The 17,198-nt window shown below is 53.6% G+C and overlaps 1 protein-coding gene across 2 annotated transcripts in view; it reads left to right on the top strand.

The window, feature by feature from the left end:
- The first annotated feature begins 459 nt into the window (after positions 1-459).
- RHBDL3 (rhomboid like 3) overlaps positions 460-17,198 on the top strand; it is a 63,224-nt gene continuing 46,485 nt past the window's right edge. Inside the window, exons 1-2 of one of the 2 annotated variants that reach the window (XM_017890878.1) lie at positions 460-623; positions 2,238-2,261. In XM_017890878.1, the coding sequence (XP_017746367.1) occupies positions 513-623; positions 2,238-2,261 (135 nt within the window). In that variant the 5' untranslated portion in view covers positions 460-512. The remainder of the gene's footprint in view (positions 624-2,237; positions 2,262-17,198) is intronic. The other variant, XM_017890879.1, reaches the window with a different exon arrangement.

Raw genomic sequence — 17,198 nt, 5'->3', positions numbered from 1 at the left:
CCGCCGCAGCCCTCCCCCTCCCGGGCCGCGCCGCTCTGACCGACTGGGCCCGGGTGGCGGCGCCGGGTGGGGTGCGGGGCGGGGGCCGGCGTTCCCGCGAGCAGCCCCGCCCCCGCCCGCGCACCGCCCCGAGGACCCGCGGGGAGGAGGAGACTCGGGCGCAGAGCGGGGCCCCGAGAAGCGGGAAGGGAGCGCCGGAGCGCAGGGGAGCGCCGGGCCGGCCGCCCAAGGGCGCCTCGCCCTTGAGCCCGGGCGCGGGGGCCGGCGAGGCGGAGGACCAGCGGGGCAGCGAGAGCAGAGAAATTTGGCGGCGGAGGGCCGGGCGTCCCCGGGTCGCGAGGAGCGGTGGCGGCGCGGGGACCGGGGCCAATGGGGCGGGCGCGGGCTGCGGGGCGGGCGCGAGGCGCGCGAGCGCACTGAGCCCCGAGCGCCGGCCCGCCGCGCGCAAAGTTAGCCCGGCGCCCCGGGGACGAGCCCCGCAGCCGCCGCCGTCCCCGGACCCCGTCTCGGTCATGGGCGAGCACCCCAGTCCGGGCCCCGCGGTGGCCGCCTGCGCCGAGGCGGAGCGCATCGAGGAGCTGGAACCTGAGGCCGAGGAGCAGCTGCCCGCGGCGCCGGAGGACGTGAGTGCCCCCTCCCCGCCCGGCAAACTTTCTGGGGGCACCGGGGGGAAAAGCCGCCCCTGTCTCGCCCCACGCCGGGCAACTTAGAGGTTTCAAGGTGACGCGGGAGCGCCCCGGATTGGCCGGGTCCCCGCGGGCAGGAGGGGGCGGAGGGACCGGTTTCCGCGAAACACGCGCGCACCGCTTCCCTCGCTCTGGTTCCCGCGGCTTCCCTGCGGGACACAGCCCCGCAGCTGCGCCGCGGACCTGTCGCCGCCGGAGCCCCCTCCCCGCCGCTGGTGCAGTGCCGGGGACACGGCGTTTTCCCGCAGAGGCGGCCGCGTCACGGCAGTGACTCCCCCTCCCCTCACGCCCGCGACCTGCGGGCTCCCGGAGCTGAGGAAGGAACGGACGCTGCAGAGTCCCGGTCCCTGGCCGTGCAGGCCGGTCTGGCGACCCCTTCCTCCGCTCCCGGATTAGCTCCCCCCCTCCCCGCCCCGGCACCCGCCTTGTCGCGACTCTGATTGAAATTCAAGCCGGCCCCCGCCTCTGACCCCGGCCGGAGCAGGGAGGGAAAGTGCTGGGAGCGGCTTTGCTCCTAGAAGGAGGCCCGTGAGTCCAAGACTGTGGCTGTGCCAGGGGACGGTCCCCTGGGCGAGAAGAGAGAGGGGCTGCCCCGAGGGCTTCCCCGCCCTCTGCTGCTCGGGTCTGCATCCCTCTGGTCCTGGGGGCCGGCCCTGGGAAGCCCTGAGAACTAGAGTTTATTGGGTTAACCTCCCGGGGCTAACCTACAAATAGGGGTGAAAAACCGGGCAGACACCCTGCCCTGCCCACCCCCCCGCTCCTTAGGGTGGGGAGATGGAAGTGAAACCAGGCTCCCAACCTACACAACCAAAGCGGGAAAGTCTGAATGGGGTTGGGGGATAATTTACCATCTTCTGTCTTTGGCGTCTGCAGTTAAATCTATCACTTCCTTCTGGCCCTAAATCCCTGGCAGAATCTGATGTAGTCACCTCTTAGACTCAGCCTTGGAAGAGAATGGGTGGGCTTCACCGCATTCGGCATTCACCCCCCACCCGCCCGCTCCCACCCAATAAAAACAAAAAACAAAACAAAACAAAAAAACTGCAGGCAAAATGTTAGTGTTTATGCAGAGTTGAGTTCTCCTGTGGGGCGAGGGTCTCTTCCCCCCAGCAGGTGAGACCCATTGCGGCAGGGTCTGATGGAATTGCACCTGGCCATGCTCTCCCAGCCCTGGGAGTAGCTGTGAACATAAGCTCTAGGCAGCAGAAATTATTAGAGGCTCTTGGACATAGTTGGACGCCTTTATTTAGTAATTGTTGAGAATCACTTGTTCTGCCAGTTCCAGAACCAGCAACACCCACCTTGCCGCCCCCGCCCCCACCCCATCCCTTACTGTGAGTTTCCTCCCTCTGCTCAGTGTGGACTCATTGGGGAGCTCCTCCCAGACTTCCCCTGCTCTCCTGTGGCCAGTCCCTGAGCCTGGTCATGACTCTTGGGCAGCTGCTGGGAGGCTATGTCAGAAACATCCGAGGACTACAGAGACCTTCGTGATAAGTGTGTCTTTCTTTCTCTCCTATTCCTTCTCTCCTGCATGGCCTCCCTCTCTGCCAGCACTGGAAAGTCCTGTTTGATCAGGTATGTGAGCAGTTAACCCCCCACTTCCTTCCAGCCCTCCCTGAAATCGGTCTCAGTCTCCCTGCTTGCGTGGGCTTCCCTAGCTCCGCGCTCCTGAGATGGTGACGTGGGGTGGGGGTGTGGCTTCGTGTATCTCTGAGACTGAACGACGCTGCTCTCCAGGTATCAGGAGGAAGAGATGGACTCCCCTGAGAGGATCTCCCTCCCGCCTCCTCCCTCCTCTGCTGCACCAGAGCCGGGTTTACACCATATATAAATTGGACGTTATATATTGAATGCCTGGGAAATCCTCCGTATGCCAGGGGATTGCAGTAGGGGGCTGGAGAGGCGGGGGAAGGGCTCGGACTGACAATCCCTCTCCCTTTCTACCTCCACTATGGAGGGTCCGTGGCCACCACTGAGGTCAAATCTCTGCTATCCTTGGGGGCTGACTTACAGTATGGACTCTTTTGAAGGCTGATTCAGTGTTTTTAATTCTGTCATAGGGATGAGAGAGTGCTGGGAGGTTCCAGAGGGGAAATTGTATGTGATTCTTTGTGCAATGCCTGGAGTCTAGGTGTAGGGAGTGGGGTTGGGGGTGCCAAGTATTGGCTTTTGAACCTGGAGATGGACATTTGACCTTCAGCAAGGAAATGGTTCTCCTCTTTGCTTAGCATTCGTGGTGGGTGCTGTTATGTGCTTCCTTCTCCCTCTTTGCCCCATGTTGGAGGATAGTTGAGTGCTGTGGTCCTGGGATGAGAATGATTGTGCCATGAAGTTTGTGCACCTTTGAGAAATTGGTGTGAGTGGACCAGAGGGAATGTGTTGGGTTGGAGAAGAAGATAAAGCTGAAAAATTAGCTTGAACCAGGACTTCGTCGTAGGCAGGGGAAGGCTTAGAAAGTTTTTTTAGCAGGGTTGTTACAGGATCCAAGCCAGGCTTGGGAAAGCTCCAATGTCTTAGGGGACAAAGGGTGAATGGCCTGCAGGGACCAGGGAAGCTAGGCAGTAGCTGCAGCACTGAATGGAGGCAAGAAGGTGACAATGAGGATGGACAGGAAGAGGGACATGGAGATGGAAGAATTGGAAGCTCTTAATAGACCATAGAGGAGGGGAACCACATATCTAACTTTGAGATTCTGAACCTAGGAGGGAAAGAAAAAGTTGGAGTGGGGCCGGGTGTGGTGCCTCACACCTGTAATCCCAACACTTTGAGAGGCTAATGCAGGAGGATCACTTGAATCCAGTAGTTCAAGACCAGCCGGGCCAACAAAGTGAGACCTCATCTCTACAAAAATTTAAAAAATTAGCCGGGCATGGTAGCACACTCCTGTGGGTCCAGCTACATGGAAGACTGAGGCAGGGGGATTGCTTGAGCCCAGGAAGTTGAGGCTGCAGTGAGCCATGATCGTGCTACTGCACTCCAGCCTGAGTGACAGAGTAGGACCCTGTCTCAAAACAAAAACAAAAAATAAGTTGGAGTGCAGAGAGACGTTGGCAAAAATGACAACTTTGGTTTGAGACAAGTTCAGTTAGAGGAGCCAGCTGGTTGCAGATGCCGGAGTGGGCGTGATGACACTGAATTGCAGTGTGAAAGGCCTGGGGTGAGGATTTGGGGTTATCATCCATATTAACCACGAGGCCTGGCTGTGGTTTGAAGTTCAGAGCATGCACTGGCTCCTGTCCTGACGGGTAGAGCATCTCTCCCTCTGGCTCCTAAGAGTACAGCAGCTGCTGGCCTGATGCCCCAAGGCAGGAGGGAGCCCGCTGCGCCACTGCCACCACTACCACCAAGCTGCCAGCCCTTCACACCTCCTGCCAGATTTAGAATCAGAACCTAGAACAAAGTGTATCGTTCTTTTTTTTCTCTGTCTGTGTCTGTCTTTCTCATTTGATTTATTTCCTTTGCCAGTCCTTGTGTGTATGTGTACATTTTAAAACAAACCATTTGGGTGAAAGGAAGAGAGCTTTTAGTAGGAAGAATTTGGAACTCAAGGGAATGTGTAGCACCTGATAGTAGCTAGTGGTCTATGAAATCCAATTTTTCCAACTGAAGGTGGATCCTGGGTGTCACAAAGAGCATACCCCTGCTTCTGGGAGGCCTGCCCAGAATTAATTCTAGGAAAGAAATTAGGCCAGGCACAGTGGCTAATGCCGGTAATCCTGGCATTTTGGGAGGCTGAGACAGGAGGATGGCCTCCCAGAAAGTGAGACCCTTTCTCAAAAAAAAAAAAAAAAAGAAGCAAGCAACCCTGGTAGGTCAAACTGCAGTCACGGATGGGACATGACGCCCATCAGAGTCCCTGTAAGCACAAGTGGCTCTGGAGTTCACCTTCCAGAGATCAGTGGCATGGGAGGCTAGAACCAGTCAGGCATCTCCTCCCTCCCTTCTTGGGTCAAGCAGACACCAGTGGTCACCCAGTTTAAAACTGGGATCTGTTAGGATCTGTTTTCCAGGTGTTAGGGATGGATTAGACCAGTCCCTCTGTACTGTCTGGTTCTTCAGCATGTGGAGTAGCCTTGATCTAGCCTGACACCAACTGGACCCCAAGGGCTAGAAGCCATGGCGTTGGTCTTGTTGGTCCTATATGGTCACCCTTAAACTAAATGGCCGGGATACCTTTTGTGGCAATTGGAAGTGATGAAAGCAGGTGACCCCAGTCCCATGGAAGCTTCTGTGTCTCCCTCCCTGGCATTCTGGCATTTGGCCCGCTCAAGCAGGAGTATAGCAGGGTCAATCCATGCCATGCACCCTCACTCCCCGGTTTCTTCCCCACGGGTCCCAGAAGTTACAGCAGGCGGGAGACCTGAAGGTCATCAGTTCAACTCGGTATGTTCCATGTGTTCATGTCCTGTTCAAACTTCTTCTTGAGGGAATCGTCTTTTCATATTTTGGAGATCTTGATGGTTTTCCTAAATATTTAAGTAGATTTAACATTTACCATAAATATTAGTCTGTTGTTATAGTATAATATCATAGCAAAGATGTTTTATTTTTCTGACTGGGTGCTCACACCTGTAATCCCAACACTTTGGGAAGCCAAGGTGGGCAGATTGCTTGAGCCCAGGAGTTAAAGACCAGCCTGGGCAACAGGGCGAGACCCCATCCCTGTTCTTTAAAAGTTAAAAAAAAATTTTTTGTTAAAGAAAAAAGTCTTATTTTCTGTGGAATCTGTTGAGCTTTTCCTTCATGATTCCTTCTGTTGCTTCAGACCTGAGATAGTTTTCATCCCTCCCCAGATCTCATAAATATGCCCTTCTATTTCCCACTACTTTTTCTACGATTTAAAACATCATATGACCCTGTACTCCACCTGCATCTGATTCCTATCCAGCTATGCTAGCATCACTTATGAAGTAGGCCTTCTTTATTGTATTGTTTGAGAAATGTTATTTGGTAAATTTTTGTGTGTGGTTGGGTTTATTTTTTATTTCTGATTTATGCCACTGGTGTTTATAATTTTGCACAGGTAATGTCCCCTTTAGTTATTGCTTTATATCTGTTCCATATGTTTCTGAAAAGCTTCCCTTTTTCGGGTTATGCTTTGATAGTCTTATTCTCAGTCCCTTCCTGAATCCCAGGGAGCTTTGATCCAAGGTCAAATATTTAGTCAAAGGCCAAATAGCGAGGCAGTGACAGATATGGGACTGGAGCCCAGTTAACCCACAAAGGGCTTCTTGGGTTGGAAAAGTCATTTCCAGGTTTACCCGTAAAAATGCCTCCAAGATCTCTGAATGTTTAATGAACAAAAGGGTTTGGAGCAGAGTTCTGTTAAATCAACAAAGCACAATTGCTTTCAAGCTCAAAAGAACAAAAGGGAAAAGGCAAAATTGAAAGTAACTTGACTGTCTTCCTTTTTCCCTTCTCACTGGGAGCCTGTATTTCCTAGACCCCCAAAAGAGACCCCAATTTTGCTAATCTCCCAGAAGGAAAGCAGATAAGTACTATCTCACCAAAATTATAAACATAAACATGTGCTACGATGAGCAGAAGGCATGGGGCCACCACTTCAGTGGGTTGCTAGAGGCAGAAACTTGGATTCGGAGTCAGATAGACCTGGGTTCAAGTCTTACTCACTTTGTGATTGGAGGTCATTACATTAGCTCTCTGAGCCTCAGTTTCCTCCTCTGTAAAATGGGGACAGTAAGGTTTAACTCCAGGGTGACTGTGAGAATTAAATGGAAGTGGAAATTCCCTTTGCAATATCTGATTCGCAGTGGACATTCAACAAATGTATCTTCATTGAGAATCAGAATTAGATTGGAGAAGCACAAGGACCACTTCTGAGATCCAGGCCCCTGTGGGGAAGGCAGCTCCTCAAGAGATACTTCTGAGCCCAGAGGATTTTTCTGCTTTCTGTCTTCCAGTGTCTCCCCTTCCCAGCCCCCTGCCCTCCAGCCTGGGGCTGTTCCCTTGGCCTGACTTCATTTGTAGTCCCCGCTTCAAGCTGGCTTAAGGGTGTTCTGATAAGACCCCTGAAGGGATTAGCAAGGAGCTGCAGAGAAAACGCCTGCCCCAGAGACAGGGTGTTGGCCACCCCCAGAACTCACAATTAGCCAACACTGCAGGGTTCCCAGAGAGGAACAAAGGCACAGGCTAAACTGGAGTCCTTGGGCTCTGCACCCCCAACTCCTTATCAGGTGGCCTCTAGGACCCTTGAGGCTGTGGACTGCTCTCCACCACAGAGCCTGCTTCCCTACCTTGCTCCTGCCCCAGTGACCCCATCAGCTATACTGACATTAACCCTTTTATTCCTGACCACTCACAAAAATGCATTTGATTGCTTTGGGCAACAGGGCCGAGGGATCTGAGATTGAACGTGGCCTGGCTGCCTTCCTGACACATAATAGATACACACGTTTGAGCGAATGACAGGTCGAACTACACCTCTGCATGCATTGTCTTGGATTAAAATATCCTCTCTAGGAGCAGGCCCTGACTGTGCAGCTACGACACTCATGGCAGCCCCTCTACCACCGTATGGCTGCTGCTACCTCAAGGAATATAAGTTATTAGAAGGTTGGTGGAGTCGTCTTGTCCAGTCTGCTCATTTTGTTTTTGCTTGTTTGTTTGTTTATTTGTTTTGAGACATAGTTTCACTCTTGTTGCCCAGGCTAGAGTGCAGTACCGTGATCTCAGCTTACCGCAACCTCCACCTCCCGGGTTCAAGCGATTCTCCTACCTCAACCTCCTGAGTAGCTGGGATTACACGTGCCCGTCACCACGCCTGGCTAATTTTTTGGTATTTTTAGTAGAGACGGGGTTTCACCATGTTGGCCAGGCTGGTCTCAAATACCTGACCTCAGGTAGTTCACCCTCCTTGGCATCCCAAAGTGCTGGGATTACAGGCGTGAGCCACCGTGCCGGCCCCGTCTGCTCATTTTGCAAATGAGGAAACAGAAGTCAGTGGCCTACTGAGGTCACTTGGTGCAATAGAGCCAGAGCTGAGACTAGATCCCAACCCTGCTTTCTATCTGAACTGTGTTCCTGCCATCAGGCCATTCACTTAGTTAGTGCCTTGAGTAATCAAAGCAGGTGGAGAGGACACACATCTAGGTCAATTCCCAATTCTGCTCCTACTAGGTGTGTGGCAATGGGCAAGCCAGGTGACCTCTCTAGGCTTCAGTTTTCTCATCCGTAAAGTGCCAGACAAATACCTTCCCCTCCACATTGTTGTGAAGACAGGATGCTGTGTGTATAGTGCTTGGCACAGTATGTAGTGAGCACCTCATAAATACTACTGGGTGTTAAATTTAAAGAAAATTTAAAAAGACATATAATAGAGTAGGTTTTTTTTGTTTTTGTTTGTTTGTTTGTTTTGTTTTTTTGAGGCAGAGTCTCACCCTATTGTCCAGGCTGGAGTGCAGCAGTGCAATCTCGGCTCACTGCAACCTCTGTCTCCCGGGTTCGAGTCATTCTCCTGCCTCAGGCTCCCAGGTAGCTGGGATTATAGGCATGTGCAATCGTGTCTGGCTAATTTTTGTATTTTTAATAGAGACGGGGTTTCACCATGTTGGCCAGGCTGGTCTTGAACTCCCGACCTCAAGTGATCTGCCTGCCTCAGCCTCCCAAAGTGCTGGGATTACAGGCGTGAGCCACTGCGCCCGGCCAGACCTGGGTCTTGAATCAGTGTTCAGAGCCCCAGTTGGGGTTCCTTCCACCATATCAGGCTGCCTGCTTTAGGGAAGAAGCTGAAAAATCACATTCCTCCTGAACTTTCCAGAGAGAAAGGAGAGAAGGTTTTGGACAGAAGCTGCCTGGGGAGCGTTGTGCATGGCAGAGGGTGAAGGGTGAGATGAGGTGTCTGGCCACCAGGTAGACAGGGCTGGCACTCCTCTGTCTGGTGTTCTGATCTGGCAGTTCCTGCTGGAGCTTTACTTAGTGGGCTGTCATGACATTGGGGCCATTGTCTTGTGCTAAAGAAACGAGTCCATGTGTGTCTTAAGCTGTGAACAACTAGAGGTAGCCCCCATCACCGTTCCCCAGGCTTTTGTGAAGCAAGGTACAGGTTGAAATCAGTATATTTGAGTCAGTAAATATTCTCTGAGGGAGCAAACATTGGATGTCTAACTGCGTGCATATAAATTTGTTGTCTTATTTTGATCTCTCAGCAGCCCTGTGAGGTGTGTGGTGCTGCACCTCAAAAGAGGAAACTGGCTTGGTGCAGTAGCTCACACCTGTAATTCTACCACTTTGGGAGGTTGAGATGGGAGGATAGATTACTTGAGGCCAGGAGTTCAAGACCAGCCTGGTCAACATAACAAAACCCGTTCTCTGTTTAAAATAAAAAAGAGGAAAGTGAGATTTGAGGGGGTGGAGTTTGCCCAAAGTCAGCAGTGAGGACCTTCTTCTGCAGTTGCATATGTGTGTAAGCGTGCGCGTGTGTTCATGTGTGTGTGTGCATGCGTGTGTCCCCACAAGGCTTCTGGGTGGCTCCTGAAACGGGCCAGGATATGCAGGAACAGCTGAGCACCCTTTATCCTTCCAGCCCTTTATCCTGCCTGCCATGCACCCCCTCTGCATCTTGCTCCGCTCCTTCTCCCTGGATCTGTTGGCTGTCTCTCCTCTGGGGGACCAGAGGGACCCTTTGGTGGCTGCCAGGAGAAGCAGCAGCGGCCAGAGGTTTAGGCTGAAGGGGAGGGATGGGGTGATGTCAGACCTCTCCCTGCTGACATTCACTCTCCACTCCCTGCCTGCAGCTCCCTTGAGACTCCTGGGCTTCATGGCCATGACTCCGCTTCAGTCCCCAGGCGGCATGTCAGGCTGGGCCGGATGAGTCAGCATGGATGTTACATCTGCTCCTCCCGGGTACCCAAGGGCCTCTGAGTCACAGCCCCCAGCAGCCCCCTCAGTGGCCTGGCAAAGGCAGGGGCCGATCTGGAATGGGAAGGGAGCTGTCTGTGTTCCTGGGAGTCCTTGTGAGGAGGTCAGAAGGAAAAGGGGCCTGCAGGAGTCCCCCAGGGGTGGGAAGGAATAGGCCCAGTGGAGGAGGCAGTCCCCCATCCCATGCTGCCCACCCCATCCATCCCCAGCTGCATGCCTTCCAGGGAAGGTGTGTGGTTGTTTCTTGCCCTCACTGCCCAGGTATTGGGAGAGCTGGGTGGTTTTCTGGAAGCATGCCAATTGTCAAGGGCTCAGCCTGAGTTCAGGAGAGGATCCCTGTCTCTACCTAATCAGCTTGCCTGCCCCCATCCTAGGGTTCGGCTGTTTGACTTAGGGCAAGGGGATGCTCAGGGGGCCGCTTGGGAGAAGTCCCATTAGAGGGCTGCGCTGCCTCCCCCACCCCTCTATGGTGGCAGCTGAGGGAGCAGAAATAATACAACTGGGAATCCTGGAGGCTTCTCCAGCTGTCAGGAGCCTGGCCTGGCCAGATCCCAGGGGAGTAGGGGTCACAAGGGCCCCTCATGCCTCCATCTGGGGAGGCTGGAGGACAAGAGGTATCAGAACCTGGTTTTGAGAGCTGGTCTCTCTCCTTCCCACAGAGGCTTGAGGTCTCTGAAAACCCACTCCCAGCCCCAGCTTGAAGCAGTGCCTCAGGCAGTGGGCATGTCTCTGAGTACCTCAATTTCTGTATCTGTTAAATGGGATGAACCAGACTTGCTCTAGGGTTGGCATGAGAACAAAAACAAAAACAAATTGTGAAAGTCAGTATTTTAAAGAGTCAGGGGAAAAGGTCAGGGGAAAGTGTGAGGTGGTTTTTCTCTGTGGGCGAATTAGCATCCTCATTTGCAAGAAAGCAGAACTGGAAGAGAAAGCTCCTACTCCCCTAACCTCCCTGCTGACCTCGGCAGCTGCAGCCTGGACCTAATTTATGGGGCTGTAAATATCCATGAATGGGCCAGAGTTCCCTGGTGGGCTCTGGCCGTTGGGTGGGGAGAGCTCTACTGAACCATAAACCCCTGGGCAGCCTCGTTAATTCTGCTCTGCTCAGAAGCCGGGTAATGAGGCAGGGGGCTAGCAGATGAGCCATGGTAACCTTCACCACCACCCACCAGAGGGGAGAGACAGCTGCCTGCACTGTACTCCAACCCTAGCACCGGACTCCAGCCCTAGCACACGTGCCTGTGCTCATTTCCCAGGGCTCATTCTGCCTTGGTATGTGTGCACGGGAGAAGACAATGGGGATCCGGGTTCCCCGCTCTAGATCCCAGGTCTCTACCTTCCTGGCCCAAGAGGTCTCTACCCCAGTGGCAGCTGGTTCTTTGGCCCCGGGTGCTGCCTTTGAGGTCCTTGAGAGTACTCACATCCCTCCCTGAGGTCCAGGACCTGTCTAGATCATGGACAAGGAGAGGGTCCTCCTGGGAGAGAGAATTCAAGCCTTGGAGGCTGGAGTACGGTGCTAGGGCTGGAGGAGACATGTATTTGTCCTGGAAATGCAGCTGATGAAAATCACACATACATCATAGACACAAGAAGATAGAGGTATGCACTTCTTTCTCTCGTGCTTTCCTGCTGCTGGGCAAATTCTGAAGCCTTGGCCTGGCTCCTGGGCCAGCCCCTGGGAGGGGAGAAGCAGTGCTGCTGTCCTGGGTGCTGAGCAGGCAAATCCCAGCTCCAGCAGGGTTTGCTCCCTGAGAGCTCAGCTCAGCGGCCCCATTAGGCCAGTCACAGACTCCTCAGCCTCTCCCGGGGCCTGGTGTCCCCAGTCAACCCTCAGGCTGGGCCTGGAGCCGACAGACTTCTAGCATTGCTGGAAGACTCCAGCAAAGTGTCAGCTGCCTGGAGAGCCTGTGCTACTCATGGGGCGGAAGTGAAAGGCTCTGCTTCTGAACCAGCGGCAAAGGGGCTGGGTTCACCAAAGGGAAACGTGACTGCTGTGGACTCTTGCCTTGTTCCCAAAGAGTGTTCCATCGAGTGTTACTGTGAAAAAATACTATGACCAAAGGTCAAATAAGTTTGAAGAATGCTGGGCTGAACAAAATCAGACAGGTTTCTCCAGCCTAAGACCTTGCAGAGTCCGCGATATGGTGCATTATGACCCTCCAAGAGGGTTTTCTACTTGTAGGACCACAGAACCCTTATTTCAGGTACCATCAGGTACCTGGTATTCCACAGGACACACCTGGGGAAATGCTTAAACATCAGCCAGGCGCGGTGGCTCACCCCTGTAATCCCAGCACTTCGGGAGGCTGAGGCAGGCAGGTCACGAGATCAGGAGCTGGAGACCAGCCTGGCCAACATGGTGAAACTCCATCTCTACTAAAAATACCAAAAATTAGCCAAGTGTGGTGGTGGGTGTTGTAGTCCCAGCTACTCAGGAGGCTGAGGCAGGAAAATTGCTTGAACCTGGGAGATGGAGATTGCAGTGAGCCAAGATCTTGGCGATCATACCACTGCACTTCAGCCTGGGGACAGAGTGAGACTCCATCTCAAAAAAAAATAAAAATAAAAATAAACTCGGGCGATGTTTCATTCAACTGAACAAGACAGAGAAAAACAAGGGAGGGCAAGATGGGACCAACCAGCACAGTGGAGGAATCCTGAACTGTTTCTATCTTGACCGCGAACTCACTGTCTGACCTGGACTAGTTTATTTTGTTCCTTTTGCCCTCTTCACCCGTTTCCCCATAAAACGAATGTGATGCCTGGGCCACAGTTGATCCTTAGTGAATATGTGTTAGGTGGACACGTAAGAGGATTGGGTGAGGGTCTCTCAAACTCTCTTTAGCACAGCACTCTAGTGATGGGGGAGAGTGCAGGCTCTCACCCCTCTGCCTGGATGTGAATCCATCTGCACCGATGACCAGCCGTTCACACTTGGGCACCCCAGCTCTTGGTGCCTTGGTTTCCTCTCCTGTAAAATGGAGCTCACAGTAGTATCTACCTCTTAGGGTTGCTGTGAGGTTTATATAGGGGGGACCACTCTCAAAGTGACCAAGTTAGGACATTTGAGAGTGAAGGAGCCACTGTAAATCACACTCAAGGCCGGCATGGTGGCTCACGCCTATAATCCCAGCACTTTAGGAGGCCAAAGTGGGAGAATTGCTTGAGGCCAGGAGTTTAAGACCAGCTTGGGCAACATACCTAGACCCTGTCTCAAAAAAAAAAAAATAAAAAGAAATTAAAAATTAGCCAGCTATGATACCACATGCCTGTGGTCCCAGCTACTCACGAAGCCAATGCAGGAAGATTGCTTGAGCCCAAGAATTCAAGGTTGTGGTGGGCTACAGTCACATCACTGCACCCCAGACTGGGCAACAGAGCAAGATCCTGTTGTTTCTTAAACAAGAACAATAATAATTATTATGCTTAGACAACAAGTGTATGCCAGGACTGTCACAGAAAAACCAGGATGTGTGGTGGCCTGAGGTTTCAGTCAAGGATTGCCTGATACACAGCAAACTTTCCACATATATCAGCGCTTATCGTGTTGCTGTTCACTGGGATAGTATGCAGAAGGTCAGCACATAAACTAGCTCCGAATGGAGCTGCCCTGCCTAAGGAGAGCTGGGGGCTGCTCCTCAGTCCCCTCCCCAGCACCTCTGGGCTTTGGAGGCCCCATAGCCCCTAGAACTCTGCAGTGCAGTTTGAAAACCACTGAGTTTCCCTCCTGCTTTCCTATACCGTGATTTCTGATTCCCTGACCTGCTGTCCCTCTCCCCAGTGTTGCCAGGCCCCTCCAACAGCACAGACCCAAATGACCCCAGCCCTTCCGCACTCCCGTGTGGAATTGCCTGCTCCGATCCCAAATGTCCCGTAGCCCCTTGACTGTGCAAAGACTCTGAATAGAAGATTGGCTGCCCTCGTGGGCTGCATGGGTTGTGGATTTCTCATTTTCTATCCCCCATTTTCATATGGCACGCTTATGTGCATGGGGTGGCTGGCCCTTACATCTCCCTGAGAAGAGTTTCTGCTTGATTGATGGAGAAACTGAGACAGAGTGGTCGAATGAACTACCCAAGGTGGCACAACAGCTGTGAGTGGAGCCTCCTGGAACTCTCTTCCTCCCCTTGCCCCAGAGTGGGGAAGGAGCCCCAGATGACAACAATACAAAGAGGGAATGTGGTGGGTCAGCTCCCCCACCTAGGTGGACTGAGCACCCCAGGAAGGAGTCCAGCATCGAGGATAGGAGATGGCAGACCGTGTGGGAGGCCTCAGGCTGGGCGAGCTGTGACCTGGAGGATTAGGGTCGGACGCTGGGTGCTGGCGTGATTAAAGGCCGAGGCAGGTGGGCGGGCCAGCTCCTCAGTGCGTCTGTGTCCTCCGCTCAGGCTGAATGTGAACTTGGCCGCCCCTCCCTCCACGGCGCTGACCCCTATTCAGGAGGCAGCTTCCAGGACGCTCCCAGGCTCCTGGCTCTCTGCTGGGCCCTTGTGGTCCATTCGCAGCCCACATTCTAATGGCTGCCCCGACCAGCCCCAGAGCAGCACTGGTCAGGCCGCCTCAATCCCACCCAGCCCAGACCCCATCAGGAGCACCTCACTACCAAAGTGGGTGAAGCCGGGGCACGGTGCCTGGGGGAGGGGAGCTTCAGGACCAGCGGCACGGTATTAACGAGGAAACTGCATTAAAAGGGCTTGTTTTCCCGAAAGCTCCAAACCACAGTTTGGATCTGCCTAATGATCCCATCCCCCTTAAGCAGGCTGTGAAGGAGGCGAAGGGTAGGATATGTGCCCAGAGAGGGCCGGCCACACCTCCATCACAGCGGGATGCTCCCAGCTTTGCCGCAAGGGAAGCTGGTCTGGCCTTCAAGCCCAGGCCCTGTTGAGCTGCTGCCCCACGAGAGGAAGGTAGCCCACTTTGTAGATGAGGTAGTTGTGGCTCGGGAGTTTACTGTAAATTACACAAACCCTGGTTAGTGGCGGACACAAGCATGAGGTTTGCCTTGTTCCTTGCTACCCCTGAGTGAGGGGTGCAGCCTCTGTTAGAAGCTCCCAGCTTCCTTCTGGGGCAATGGGATGCACCTCTCTCCTGCTTTCTGGGCACTCATGCTCTCCCTGGCTCTCTCTGTCTGTCTCTTTCTCCCTTTGCCTCCCTTTCTCTCTCCCCCACGCCCCACACGCATTGTCAGCACCTGCCCTTGCTCTCATCTTCCCGGGGCTGGGGGTGGGGGTCGAAAGGTGTCCTGTGCATTCACAGAGCCCAGGCAGCCGGCCTATTGCTGCCTCTCCCTCCCCCTCCCCCAGCCGTCTTCTGGGCATCCCCGAGGCCTCATTATTAGGGTAGCGGTGACCCCCCCCATTGTCTGGCCTGTCTGGCCCTGCCATGAAAGGTAGAGTTTTGGCAGAGAACCGAGGCTCGGCCTGATTCCAGCTTGTTCTCTGCTGTCTGGAGCCTGTTAACTATGCTCGGGGCAGGGCAGGCAGGCCCTGGTTGGGGGTGGGGGCTTGAGGAGCCACAGGGCAGCCATGTCACTAGGACAACAGCAGGGAGCCCTGGAGGGGGAGGTTGAGGGAGAGAGCAGGTGGTTCTTTGTCTGGAGCCTGATCCCAGCACCCCACCGCACCCCACCCCACGGCCCTCCCCAGCCTGGGAGGCAGCCCCTAGAGGGGGATTGGTGCCTGCTCCCAGGGCACGCAAAGCCGCTGGGCTCCCTCCCCCAGGCAGAGGCAGGAGAGACTGCACAAGCTGTGCTGAAGACCCATGGCCCCCTTGCACCCCTCACTGGGGGGATTCCCAGGACTCCACCTGCTCCTTCTCAGCCTGCACACCGCCCCCATCCGCCCACCCAGCACAGGAGGGCCAGGCTAGTGAAACCCTGTGATGGAGCAGGGGTTGGTACGGGTGGCTTGTAGAGATGGGAGGGGTCCCAAGCACCAAGGAAACAGACCCTCCCTGGCTGCGGTTGCCACATTCCCTCTCCAGGCTCCATTTTCTTAGCTGAGCAGTGAAGGAGTTTGGAGCTGTTGCTGTCTGGGGCTCTTTCCTGATTTAAAAATCTCTGCCTATGGGGCTGGGCGCGGTGGCTCACGCCTGTAATCCCAGCACATTGGGAGGCTGAGGTGGGTGGATCACGAGGTCAGGAGTTCAAGACCAGCCTGGCCAAGATGGTGAAACCGCGTCTCTACTAAAATACAAAATTAGCCGGGCGTGGTGGCGGGTGCCTGTAGTCCCAGCTACTCAGGAGGCTGAGGCAGAGAATTGCTTGAACCTGGAAGGCGGAGGTTGCAGTGAGCCAAGATCGTGCCACTGCACTCCAGTCTGGGTGACAGAGCAAGACTCCATCTCAAAAAAAAAAAAAAAAAAAAAAAAAAAAAAAAAAAAAAAAAGAATATCTCTGCCTGCTGTAGGGCTGTGAGACTCCTGGGCCCCACACTCACCTCTTTGGTACTTAAATTTTGTTCCTGAGCATCAGAGCAGTCCCTGGAGCTGGAGGTCAGAGGCACCTGGCCATGGCTTAGAGGAATCGTGCTTGGCTGCCTGGAGGTGGAATCCAGGCTCTGCCGCTTGCTGGGCAAATCACTTCATGTCTCCGTGATAACTTTTCTGTGCCTCTGTTTCCTCATCTGTAATACGGGGACATGGATAGGATCTACGACATAAGGTTGTGTAGGGGTCAAAGACATTATATGCATAAGGTGCTTAGAACAGTACTTGGCTCCATGAAAATAGTCAGCAAATATTAGGTGTTTTTATTCTTCAAGATCTTTACTGAGCAACGAGTAGGTGAGTTACCTGAAATACTTGATGTTGTGAACCAAACAGATGTCATTCGTGAAACCTGGCATTTTGGCTTGAAGGTGGGAAATACAGATTTTAAAATATGCCTCAGGACCAGGCGTGGTAGCTCATGCCTGTAATCCCAGTACTTTGGGAGGCTGAGGCAGGAGAATCGCTTAAGCCCAGGAGTTCGAGACCAGCCTGAGCAACATAGTGAGAGCCCATCACTACAAAAAATTTAAATATTAGCTGGTTGTGGTGGCACACAACTGTGGTCCCAGCTGCTTGAGAGGCTGAGGTGGGAGGATTTCTTGAGCCCAGGAGGTTGAGGCTTCGGTGAGCTAGGATGGCTCTGCTTCACCCCAGCCTGGGTGACAAAGCGAGATCCTGTCAAAGCGAGATCCCGTCTAAAACAAAACAAAAAACAGTAGACCTCATTGGAGATGTCCTTTCTTGTTGAATTCGGTGGAGAATTGAAATAGCCCATGACTGGGATTCCAGACTGTTGCTCTTTGATTGTCTCAGAAGTACTACACACGGAATCCACTTTCCTGAAATAGCCTTCATTGACCATCGAGAAAATGCGAAAACGTGGGTTTGGTATTCCGGACTCCCCTCGCCATGCACACACATACACCCTCAATGTCTGTTTGCCTTTTAAACAACTCATAGCTGCATCTCCAGGATGCACCTTGTGAACAGGAAAACTGGCGTCCAGGAGATGCTTGGTGTTAAAAGTGTTGCCGTGGGCATTGGGTGGGTTCTGTGAGGGAAGGGACAGAAATGATAAGGTCTTCTCTGGGAGAGGTGACTAAGATTCTGCCTCCTCTTCTCCTCCTCCTCCTCCCTCCTCCTCCT

This window comes from Rhinopithecus bieti, unplaced genomic scaffold (assembly GCF_001698545.2).
Source record: "Rhinopithecus bieti isolate Rb0 unplaced genomic scaffold, ASM169854v2 scaffold_19652, whole genome shotgun sequence".
Lineage (NCBI taxonomy): Eukaryota > Metazoa > Chordata > Mammalia > Primates > Cercopithecidae > Rhinopithecus > Rhinopithecus bieti.
The sequence above is the reverse complement of the archived record's forward strand: the minus strand, read 5'-3'. Positions and strand labels throughout refer to the sequence as shown.